Here is a 13,147-nt window from a genome sequence, read left to right as displayed (position 1 = left end):
CCGCTTGCAAAAATAGCCAATATGGAAATGCACATTTTCGTGTGCTGAAACACACGATAATTAAGATTCGGAATTGCATTAATGGAAGTGTGCTAAAGTGCAAATTATTTTTTATAAATGCATTTTGGTGTTTTGGGTGTTCAAAGATGATCCTACTAAAATTGTGTTTTGCTGAGAATAATAATTATTCAACAAATACGTGAGAATAATAATTATTCAACGAGTACGTGAGAATAATAATTATTCAGCGAGTACGTGAGAATAATAATTATTCAGCGAGTACGTGAGAATAATAATTATTCAACGAGTACGTGAGAATAATAATTATTCAACGAGTACGTGAGAATAATAATTATTCAACAAGTACGTGAGAATAATAATTTTTCAACAAGTAAATGAGAATAATAATTATTCAGCGAGTAAGTGAGAATAATAATTGTTCAACGAGTACGACATCAGCCCTGGTAACTAACCACGGCAGTCGGCAGTGATCCGTGTCATTTCCATATCATTTATTTTGCTGTCAAACTCCTCAATTTTCTGTCACTTTTCTTAATGCGATTCCACATAATATGAGTGGCTATTTTTGTTCAAGATACTTGTATTGTGTGGTGTCACCTTTAGTTAATTATTTAGTCTTATAATACTGACAAATTAAACTCCTCAATTTTCTATGTCACTTTTCCACATGATACGAATGGCTCATACGAGAATAGCATATTCTGACAATTAAAACAAACATTACGATTTTATTGGTTACGATGCAATCGGCTATTCTCGTTCAAGATATTTGTAATGTGTGGTGTCACCTTTAGTTAATTATTTAGTCTTATGATGCTAACAAATTAAACTCCTCTTTTGAACATTATCTGCACAAATGCGGTGGAGACTATTTTTCATTGCATATTTTTTTGCTCTGGCCAATTTGTTAACTTCCAAGGTGAGATGTTTGATATATTCGTGTGATGATAACTGCATGGCTAAGAGTTGTATAAAGCCATTGTTATTGACACTATTGTTAATAGGACTGTCACATTTACAACATTCACTTACCCATTCACTTAACCTAATGTTTAAGCTGTCTATATTACAAAAAACTGCTTCCATTTAAAGGTGCGGACCCTAGTTTCAGCCCATGAAAATGCACACTAAGTTTAGTTAATCTACAAACCTGTAACACTTTTGGATAAAGTTACAATTGAGGGAAACATGAGTCTGTGACTTTGAAATGGTGAAATATCCTCTAAAAATAGACTAAAACTCGACTCCATAACTGTTACTTCAAAAACGCACGTGCGTTTTTGAAAATATGACAAATGCATTTTGTGATATTAAAAACACCAGGATCACCAAAAACACTTGTACGAATGTACAGAAATGGATAATCTAAACAATGAAATCTAAGTAAAGTATGATTTCAGTTATCAAAAACGGCTCTGATAGTAAAAAATATGCCTTAGTGTTTAAAAACTAGGGTCTGTTCCGTTAAGCAACCTAAAAGTTACCTACAGGTATTCGTATACAACAAATATTGGGTCAGATACAGGCATGTGATTCTTCCGCTAATTGGCGGAATCCCGCTTTTAAATTTTTTTTCCTTTTATTAATTTTCCCTTGCATTCTGCACTCGATTACGTGCCTTCGGCATGCATGTATCATTTTCAGCTTTTTTAGAAATGTTTTAATCACTTGCCTGCAGATATCTTCTCATTTATATGTATTGTGTAATAGTTTATTCTTGATTTATTAAACACATATTTTGTTGTATATTTACATATACAAAAGGGTAGCTATTACATGTTTTAATTGTATGCGGCCCTTTGCTGATTACGTATGATATTAGTGGCTACAATCAAACAAATGCTTCAGTTAAAATAACATTTTATTTGTTGTGTGGTTTTTCACTAAAAAACTGAAACATTTAAAGAAATGTGTATCACCTTTTGTCTTGCTTTTAGGTGAGGCCGATGGAAAAGATGAGGAGGCGATTTTAAGATATATAATTATGTTACTTTTTAGGTGAGGCCGATGGAAAAGATGAGGAGGCGATTTTAAGATATATAATTATGTTACTTTTTAGGTGAGGCCGATGGAAAAGATGAGGAGGCGATTTTAAGATATATAATTATGTTACTTTTTAGGTGATGAAGAGGCGATTTTAAGATATATAATTATGTTACTTAAAAATAATTAAATTTTAAGTTGTGAACTTTATATTAAAATTAAGAACTGTGATTTTTAAAAACTATGCCTGGATTTGTGAAGTGTGTTTTTGATTCACATACTTGTATAACTACAATGCTAAAACACCTGCGTTTAAGAAAAACAGGCTTCGTAAATTCGGCACTGTGTATTTATATGTAAGTGGAACTAGTAAACTTGTATAGCCATTGTGATCAGCCCAACCCGAACACAAATATTGTGTATTTCCAAGAACGTGCTAAAAAAAAATATTAGGTCGAAAAAAAATCAACCATTCCTTAAAAAAAAAATCAACTTTTTTCTTCTTTACAAATGTTAATTTTGTACAGAGCTTCTAGAATTTTTATAAAATCCTGAAGCCATGGGATCAGTGATTTAAAAAATTTACTAGCTACGAATAAAAATTCACTAGCCCTACTTTACTTTAAGTTAATAAATTTTTTACTAAATAATTGTAATAATCAGATATGTCCCCTAAACAAGGAGATGGAGCTTAAAAAGACTAACATTGGGGGGTTGGGGTAGAGAAAGGATATTCATATTTATAAAATAAGACTCGACTGCAAATTTGACCCAAAAAAATCACTAGCCGTCGGGAATGACAATATTAGTTATTTACTAGCCCAGCATTGAATATCACTAGCCATGGGAGTGGGGCTACCATAATCTAGAAGTCCTGCTTTTGTACATGTGTCCTGAGTCAGGCCCCCGATCATATCAGAGGTCGGACTCGGGATAGGCGTGTTCGAAACCCTTTTGGTGTATGGCGTGTTCGAAACTCCTGTGGTATATGACCATGTTAAACTAGTTACCTACCTACCTACCTTTGTACATGTACTCTTTTCACCTAAATATTAACACATTAATAAAAGAAAGAATATAATCCATACGCAACACCCCCCCCCCCCCCCCCCCCCCGAAAAAAAACAACCCCCAAAAACCCCAACTAACCAAATTAAGGTCTGCCCTTTTAACTAGGTATAGGTTCAGGTTCCTGGAAAAACACAATTTCTGTATTTAGGTCAAAGGTCATTTTGAACTGTGTTATAACACTGTGTGATCTTCAAACAGGGTAATAATCACGTGTTGCCTTTTTTTCTGTTGCTATGGTGAAGTTTTAACCAAGATTATTATAGAACATAGGTCGAACATTTCTCATAGGCATATCAGGTCATGGTATAGGATTTCAAACTTCATGGGAAACATTTTTTTTCTTCGGTTCCATGTCTTGTGATCACGGGAACCCATCGGAAACAGTTTATATTTTTTTTGTTGAATTGTCGTACTCGATATAATAATCATGGAAAACGAAATTTCAGTCCCGTGATTTTCCCGACATGCTCCGATACGCTACCAACATGCAGAGGTGGATCTAGGGGGAGGGTCCAGTGGCCCGACCCCCTCCCCCCTAAATTTTGTGAGTTATAATTTTATTATATATTAATTTTTTTTTTTTACAATCCCTCTCAAAACCTCCCCCTAAGTTCCCTTGGCCTTCTGCCTCATGTCATTGCTGCCCCCCCCCCCCCCCCCCGACCCCCCAATGGATTTTCTGGATCCGCCACTGACACGGTACTGGAAACAATCGTTACCGTGAAATCCTAAGGCTTGTATATGCTACTGGGCAGTGATTTTTTTCCTTCAGTGAACACTGCCTTTGATATACTAGTCGTGGAACACTGGCCGAGGCTGGTGGTGGGGGTGGGGGTGGAAAGAGGAAATCAAAGAATATGTCCACTGCGGAGATTCGATCCTGTGACTCCAGCACCTCAGGCGAGTGCTCAACTGACCAAGCTGTTTTACAAAACACATTTAATTCGTCGAGATTTCAGTTTGAAAAATGTTTTATATGTTTAACGATTACAACTTCATGTCTATGCCTATGTGCACTTGATGAGTTTTGTTGGGGTGTGGACATAGCCCAGTGGTACTACGCTCGCTTGATGCACTGTCAGTCTGGGATCGATCCCAGTCGGTGTGCCAGTTCGGCTATTTCTCGTTCCAGTCAGTGCAATATTACTGGTATATCAAAAGCCATGGTATGTGCTATCCTGTCTGTGGGATGGTGCATATATCCATGGGATGGTGCATATAAAAGATCCCTTAATACTAATGGAAAAATATAGTGGGTTTCTTCTCTAAGACTATTTGTTAGAATTACCAAATGTTTGACATGCAATAACTCATGATTAATAAATCATAGAGAGGAAACCCGCTAGTAGCAAGGGATCATTTATATGCACCATCTTACAGACAGGATAGCACACACCACAGCTTTTTAATATGCCAGTCGTGGTGCACTGGCTGGAACGAGAAATGGCAAACTCTGGACAGTCGCATTAATGTCACAGGGGCCTAATTCACCCAACTTTGACAAAAGTGCAATCTCGCAGTTTATAAAGTTTGTTTTCTTTAATGACACCATTAGAGCACATTGATTAATTAATCATCGGCTATTGGAAATCAATTTGGTAATTTTGACATATAGTCTTAGAGCGTAAACCCGCTACATTTTGCCATTAGTAGCAAACATTGGGTTATTCTGACTCGTAGTCCTCAGAGAAAACCCGCTACATTTTTCCTAATGCAGCAAGAGATCTTTTATGTGCACCATCCCACAGACAGGAAAACACATACCACTGCCTTTCACCAGTTATGGTGCACTGGTTGGAATGACAAAAAAACCCAACCCCAATGAGTTGAATGGATCCACCGAGGTGGTTCGATCCTGCGATACAGTCATACTGGTCAGGAGAGTTTAAGAGAGCCTAAAAGAGCCTAAGAGAGATTTAAAGAGCCTTGTGAAAGGCCAGGTTAATTGGTGCAAGTAGCTTCGAATCTCATCGGTTCACATGGTGTGTGGATTTTATTAAAGGGACATTCCTGAGTTCCCTGCATTGTAAGATGTTTCCGACTAATAAAATATTTCTACGATTCAACTTGCATATTAAATATATTTTCTTGTTTAGAATATCAGTGTCTGTGTATTCAATGTGTTTCTGGTCCTCTTAATATTTGTAAGAAGCACAAACTGGATTTTGAATTCAAATAATTTAGTACATTTTATGAAATAAAATGAAATTTAACCTAGTACAAATATTAGAACGATCAGAAACACGTTTAATATACAGCCAATACTATTTGATGCAGAAAAATATATTTGATATGTAATTACAATCGTTAGAAAGACATGGTGCATTTTAATAAAACTTGAGAATACAATTCCGACCTTACCATTCTCCAAAATACACCGAATAACAAATGAAACACAAATGACTATTATTTTAAAATACTTTTTTTTTCGTGATAAAATTAATTCGGTAAATAGGTCAGTTAAAACACATACAAAATTTAGGTGTGTGGAGAGGGGGGGGGGGGGGGGGGGGGCAGGAACCGTCCATTGAATCTGTACTTGGTCTGCTTTCATTTTTATTATCAACAACAGTCTGATTGAAATCAGCTCCTAACCCTTGAGACTTTTTACACATCTATTTATTTTCTACTTTGTATGTTCCTCTTGAAAATTTTCTTTGCAATATTGGGTTTTAAACAAATCCGTTTGTACATAATTATACTGCCCGAGGGTTCATTTTTGTATATATACATGTATATGTGCTTTAGCCTTTCATATACGTACTTAATATTATCGTACATGTCTTGTGGGTTTTTTTTATTACCGTATGTACCAATGTATATGTTTTCGCTCTCCAGTGCTTCTGTGATTAGTAAACGAATGGCAATGGCGTGTGTGTTGTTTTTTAATTCACTTCACTATATATAATAGTCAGTGTGTGTCAAAAAGGGAACTGACTTATTGGCATGTAACCCTATTAAGAATAATGCTAAAATCAATATACATACATGTACATATATATACATAGATATAGATATAGATAGATATATAGATCTATTTATCTATGTACATACAGATATATATATGTATATATGTGTGTGTGTATATATATATATATATATATATATATATATATATATATATATATATATATATTCTTACAAAAACAGTAGGGGAACCTGAAATATTAAGAAGCAGACAACAGAGTAAAGCTTAGCAGGGTAAGGGTATAGCTTGTCTATAATAACATACAAAAAGTTTCTTAAAATTATTAACCATTACATAAATACGATTGTAACACAGTGAATAAACATGCTTTTATATTTTGACAACACATTCATGACATTTAAAGAAAACTATCCACGACTGTTCATGTCTGCTGATGGCCGATATCTATCGGTGAAATGTTTCATCCAGAGAGCATTTAGTTTCTTTTGTTTTCTCATAAGTATAGTATAATACACAGTAACACCAATGACATAAAACTCCAGGGACAAGCTTATATTGCCCACCATCTTTTGAATACGGAAAATAGTTACAAGATTCCTTCTTTAGTGAGCAAGTCAGCCATCAGTATTTATTACATTAAAGGTATTCAGTGTTGTGTCTTTTGTTATATATTTTAACAGTGCATGTTATGTATAGTGTTGTGCTTGAGACGGGTAACACCAATGACATTTTACACTAATCTCGAATAAAATCTATCAAAGCTGATTACCAGAGAGAAAAAATGCTATGACAGGATGATATTATTAATAAGGTGTTGTAAAAGACAACAAATTTAGTTTTCTATATATAAAGAAAAACGAAATTGTGCAGGGACATAAAAGTGACACTTTCTGTAGAATGACCCAATTACAAAGACAGGAGCTTGTGTAGAGGGTGCGTTACGGCAGTCGAACCGTCCCCTTGATCAAGCACATGTTCTCTTCTGTTTTCATCAATACTTTTCTGGGAAGCATGTCTTAACCACTCATAAATTTTGCTAGCCACAGTTTAGCCCCTCACCCTCATCAGCTTCTAGCGTCCTTTCCATGACCTCTATTACGTAATGACGTCCCAGCTGGCGTAATGACGTCATTTTCTGAGGTTTATTAAAGGAAAACATTCAGTTTTTCTTCGACGTCGTCCAATCAGAATTAGGCTATGAGCCAAGTGGGTTGGTCAGTACCATACAGATGGAGTAAGACTCATTGTGATTTTTAGCAAGATATATGGCCCTAGATATGAAAAAAAAGTGATAGCAGTGTATAACTCTCGGCCATCTCTGTGTTATCACCCGAAATATTATTATACGCCCGCTTCGCTTCGCCAAAAAAATGTTATATTTGCTGAAATTGGAATAAATATGTTTTTAAGGACCACAGAGTGCCAATAATTTGCATACTGGATGCCAACTAATATAGTAATAGAAATACAGAACATTTGTGGGGGTTATTTATAAATTTTTTGATATAATGACAAAAAATATGTTAAATTTAGTGAAAAAGTGGTCAAAATTGCTTGGAGTTCAGAATTCACATTGTACGTTTTTGTAAATATTTAAAAAATGAAAACTCCCAGAGTAACATTTGACCCCTCAAAATCTTCGCAAGGAACCACTGCATTGGAATATATCATTACTTCGTAATATGGTGGTTGTTTGGGGCACATATTTTGGCAAAGTTCAACCATACCCCCTAATTTTGATATTTTGGAACAAAACATAGCTTTTGAACATTTTAGGTTTATTCGTCTACTTTTGGTATCTCAGTGTAATTTTTGGTATTAGGTAGTATCCTAAAGTAGGTATGTAACATCAGGTACATTATATTTCACAATGCATGCAAAATTGCTCCACACTCTAGGTTTATCATGATCTCTCGAACAAATACGCCTTGTTATTATACAGTATTATTACCAATCAATTTTTAACACAATTGACACAGATTACAGGCATTTAAAACACATACTAAATAATGCTTATAAATTGAACCTATCCTTTTATGCATCAGGCTACTCTAAATTACAATAAACGTCATACATATTATACTTAAATCACTTATAACAGAAAATAAATGTCTGAAATGACATCACGAAAGTGTCCCTCCCTTTAGATGCGCAGCATATTTGGCTCAGAATCCGTGTTCTTGCTCCTCGTCAGATGGATCATCCTCGTCGAGGCTGTCGTCGTCTGGCTCGACAGACAATGGCTGATTGTCGCAGGCGGCAAGTTTACATATGTCTGTACATTTCAGTCCATTGGCAATGCAGACACAACTTGGTAGCTTGCAGCTCCTGGAACAATTACAGGCCAACAAATCCAGAAGAGCCCGAGGTGCTGGCTGTCCACTCATCCAGTCCACAGCCAGAGTTGTTCCATCCTGATCATCCCATTTCCATCCTTTTCCAACTGGACTGGGGGTCATTGAAGGCTCCGTTTCCAAATTGCTGCCTGGTAATTGGCCCGCTGTACGTGTTTTCGGAAGCAGTCATTGCATGGAGGCAATTGGTGGCTCTCAATCCCGCCCTTCTTTGCACAGAATAGATGGTATCGAAGGCTATTAAGTCCCTTTGTACCAGACTTGGATGCATATGGGAGGCATGTGAAATTCTCCAGCTTATCCATAAGCTCCTTGGCCACATTCCATTCTTGTCCCAACTCGGCGAACGTTTCTTGGACCTCTTTGCTAGACCTAAGCAGTTTAAGCGCTCCGAGTTTGCCTTTGCCGGCAAATGTGCTGACAGTGTCGCAGCCTGTGTAAGCATGCATCCCTATAAGTCCATGACAAACATCTGCGCCCACTGAAGCTGCAATTTTGGTAATGTCAATAATTCGTTTCCGTTCTTTGGTGCCACATTTCTGGAACAATTTTGATGCAATTTGAGTATGAAACGCCAACGCCATGATGAATACGTCAGTGTCCTCGGAGCTGATTACAACTGCTGGATATCCAGTCTGTGCAGCATGAGCAGCGTGAAGGAAGAGTCGACCATCTGCTTCCTCGTGTGTACTTTGCAGCTCAAGCACCTCCTGGTGTCCTTCCGTGGTGATTTTGTAACACTTCAGTTGTTACAAATAAGACCTTGCCATTCAGATGCTTGGTGTAATCTGGTTTCCTCCATTCGCTCACCAGAAATGAAATGAGGCTAGACTTATTCCCAACATGGACCAAGAAGCTTCTCCATTGCCTTACAATTTGCGATGCTGTGATGTCCTGAAGCTTCAGTCCAAGTTCCTCTCCTCTGGCGAGCCTTTCACAGTTCTTGATGGATGTATCTTGGTAGATGTCGAAGACGATGTCGATCCTGTCACTAGTGCTGCCATCTTTCAGTGCCATCGACAAAACAAACTGGGCAATTTCCCCAAAGTTGACTTGATCCCCTTTCACCTTCTGGATTATGCTCATTCCATCTATTATGGTTGCAGAATGATCAGGAAGTTGGTCAGCAGGGGCTACATTCTTTTGTAGATAACTAGCAAGAGCAGCCTTGTTGGTTTTACGGTGGAGACCTTCTGTGGTTGCCAGTGCCCATGGTAATGGACCAAGAGGATGGGATAGTACATCAGCCATCTGCAGATTTCGTCCATGTGCCATCACAATGATGCGACCAAACAATGCTCTGTCAGCTTTAAGAATCACGGATCTGCCAGTCATTTTGACTTGTTTCTTCTTGCATAAATTACTGAAGGTTTTCAGTTGTTCATTTTCATTGGATCATGAAAGCGTTCAGCTTTGAAGTTTGTGTAGCATTCAACTCCAATGTCTCTGGCATTCTTCAAATCCGAGCAGATATCTTCGGGGGCTTTTTTTGCTGTCGAGATACTGATAAGTTCGCGGGCTTCTTCAAATGGATTTACCCAGCTCTTCACCAGATGTACGATTGTCGAAACAGCATCCTCACCTTTCCTCACACGCGTTTTGTGCAGGTCAGCATGTGGAACATTTGATCCATGTTCTTGTACCATTTCCCTCATCTGACCAAGAAAGGCACTCCTGTGTTCTGCAGTAATGTAATAGCGCTTGCCTGCTCCTGATTTCAGACTAAACCTTGTTGTGCCTCCTGGGGTCTGTGTATCCTTGTTCACAGTGACTTCAGTCGTTTGGTCAACGGGAATGCGTCCAAATGTATTGTGACTGGATAGTTGAACAGACAACGAACCACCCAAGAAGGCCTGGTACACAGCTGGATGATTGGCTGCCAGATTGGTCATCTCAGCATAATACGCTGGTAGGTATCGTGCATAGTTAAATCTGTCGTAGGCAAAACACCTACTTTAGGATACTACCTAATACCAAAAATTACACTGAGATGCCAAAAGTAGACAAATAAACCTAAAATGTTCAAAAGCTATGTTTTGTTTCAAAATATCAAAATTAGGGGGTATGGTTGAACTTTGCCAAAATATGTGCCCCAAACAACCACCATATTACGAAGTAATGATATATTCCAATGCAGTGGTTCCTTGCGAAGATTTTGAGGGGTCAAATGTTACTCTGGGAGTTTTCATTTTTGAAATATTTACAAAAACGTACAATGTGAATTCTGAACTCCAAGCGATTTCGACCACTTTGTCATTATATCAAAATTTGGATAAATAACCCCCACAAATGTTCTATATTTCTATTACTATATTAGTTGGCATCCAGTATGCAAATTATTGGCACTCTGTGGTCCTTAAAAACATATTTATTCCAATTTCAGCAAATATAACATTTTTTTGGCGAAGCGAAGCGGGCGTATAATAATATTCCGGGTGATAACACAGAGATGGCCGAGAGTTATACACTGCTATCACTTTTTTTTCATATCTAGGGACATGTATCTTGCTAAAAATCACAATGAGCCTTACTCCATCTGTATGGTACCGACCGGTCAATTTGGGGGGTGGGGGGGGGGGGGGGGGGGGGGGGGGGGGAGGGGGGGGGGGGGTCTGGCTCATAGCCTAAATGGAAGATTTGGGGGGTGGGTGTGTGGTTGTTGGGCTGGGCCTAAATGGAAGAAATCGTATAAAAGCGAAAAGTTTGTAATTTATAATTCAGTTTATAGAACACATTTTATTTACGGTTATATGACGTCACACATATATTGAGAGGAAACCCCCTGTCACCACTTCATGGGCTACACTCTCTTTTTTTTTCGAAAGGAAGGAAGAATGAATGAATAAATGAATGATTTAATGCACGAATGTATGTTTAACGATGCACTCAACACATTTTATTTACGGTTATATGGCGTCGGACATATGGTTAAGAACCACACAGACATTGAGAGAGGAAACCCGCTGTCGCCACATTTGCTTTTTAAAAGCAGTAAAATATGTTTCAATTGGCCAAGTCAGCATAACCTTCAGAACGACAGCACATGTAAACGTGTTAATGTTAATATTGCACACGTATGCGCATGTTTTCACACGCACGTTCACCACGTTTTCTGGGTAGGTCGCCGTGCCACCAACATTAACTTTCTTTCTCGTTGACAAATCAGTAGACTGGTACGTCAAAAAACCGCGACAGCTTTGTTTTATGAACTGTAAGCAATTTGTGTTACTGCATTGAACATTGATTTATCGATAGACTAATGAGTTCCAAGCTGTTGTCTTCCAAGACTAGAACGACACTGCGAACGGAAACTAGAAGTACACATACAGCATATGAAACAGCCTCCCTCCCTGCTAATGCTGGGGTAACTCCCCCCCCCCCAATGCTGTGGCAACTCCCCCCCCAATACTGGGGCAACTCCTCCAAATGCTGGAGCAACTCTCCCACCCCAATGCTGGAGCAGCACCCCCCAGTGCTGGAACAACTCCCCCCAATGCTGGAGCAACCACCCGAATGCTGGAGCACCCCCCAATGCTGGAGCAACTCCCCCAGTGCTGGAACAACTCCCCCCAATGCTAGAGCAACTCCCCCAATGCTGGAGCAACTCCCCCCAATGCTGGAGCAACTCCCCCGAATGATGGAGCAACCCCCCGAATGCTGGAGCACCCCCCAATGCTGGAGCAACTCCCCTAGTGCTGGAACAACCCCCCCCCAATGCTAGAGCAACTCCCCCAATGCTGGAGCAACTCCCCCCAATGCTGGAGCAACCCCCGAATGCTGGAACATCCCTCAATGCTGGAGCAACTCCCCCTCCAAATGCTGGAGCAACTCCCCCCTCAATGCTGGAGCAATTCCCCCAATGCTGGATCAACTCCCCCCCCCCTAATGCTGGAGCAACTCCCCCAATGCTGGAGCAACCCCCTAATGCTGGAGCAACTCCCCCTAAATCTGGAGCAACTCCCCCCAATGCTGAAGCAATCCCCTCAATGCTGGAGTAACACCCCGAAAGCTGGAGCACACCCCCCCCCCCCCCCCCGCCCCCCAATGCTGGAGCAACTCCCCGAATGCTGGAGCACCCCCAATGCTGGAACAACCCCCTCAATGCTGGAACAACTCCCCCCAATGCTGGAGCAACTCCTAGAATGCTGTAGAATCCCTCCCCAATTCTGGATCAACTCCCCCCCAATGCTGGAGCAACCCCCGGATGCTAGAGCAACTCCCCCAATGCTGGAACAACTCCCCCCAATGCTAGAGCAACTCCCCCAATGCTGGAGCAACTCCCCCCAATGCTGGAGCAACTCCCCCGAATGATGGAGCAACCCCCCGAATGCTGGAGCACCCCCCAATGCTGGAGCAACTCCCCTAGTGCTGGAGCAACTCCCCCCAATGCTGGAGCAACCCCCGAATGCTGGAACATCCCTCAATGCTGGAGCAACTCCCCCCCAAATGCTGGAGCAACTCCCCCCTCAATGCTGGAGCAAATCCCCCAATGCTGGAGCAACTCCCCCCCCCCTAATGCTGGAGCAACTCCCCCAATGCTGGAGCAACCCCCTAATGCTGGAGCAACTCCCCCTAAATCTGAAGCAACTCCCCCCAATGCTGAAGCAATCCCCCCAATGCTGGAGTAACACCCCGAAAGCTGGAGCACCCCCCCCCCCCCGCCCCAATGCTGGAGCAACTCCCCGAATGCTGGAGCACCCCCAATGCTGGAACAACCCCCTCAATGCTGGAACAACTCCCCCCAATGCTGGAGCAACTCCTAGAATGCTGTAGAACCCCTCCCCAATTC

The 13,147-nt window shown here is 40.2% G+C and overlaps 1 protein-coding gene across 1 annotated transcript; it reads left to right on the top strand.

Moving 5' to 3' along the window:
* Positions 1-12,668: 12,668 nt before the first annotated feature.
* Positions 12,669-12,986, top strand: LOC121378089 (mucin-7-like). The gene has a single exon (XM_041506189.1). It carries the CDS (start codon positions 12,669-12,671, stop codon positions 12,984-12,986), a length of 318 nt encoding a protein of 105 aa, XP_041362123.1.
* The last annotated feature ends 161 nt before the right edge of the window (positions 12,987-13,147 follow it).

This window comes from Gigantopelta aegis, chromosome 7 (genome assembly GCF_016097555.1).
Source record: "Gigantopelta aegis isolate Gae_Host chromosome 7, Gae_host_genome, whole genome shotgun sequence".
In the NCBI taxonomy this organism is placed as follows: Eukaryota; Metazoa; Mollusca; class Gastropoda; order Neomphalida; family Peltospiridae; genus Gigantopelta; species Gigantopelta aegis.
Note: the sequence above shows the minus strand (reverse complement) of the source record. Positions and strands in the feature narration are given on the sequence as shown.

What these genes read in the sequence shown, in the direction of transcription:
- LOC121378089 (XM_041506189.1), top strand. Translation starts at nt 12,669, where the DNA reads ATGGAGCAACCCCCCGAATGCTGGAGCACCCCCCAATGCTGGAGCAAC.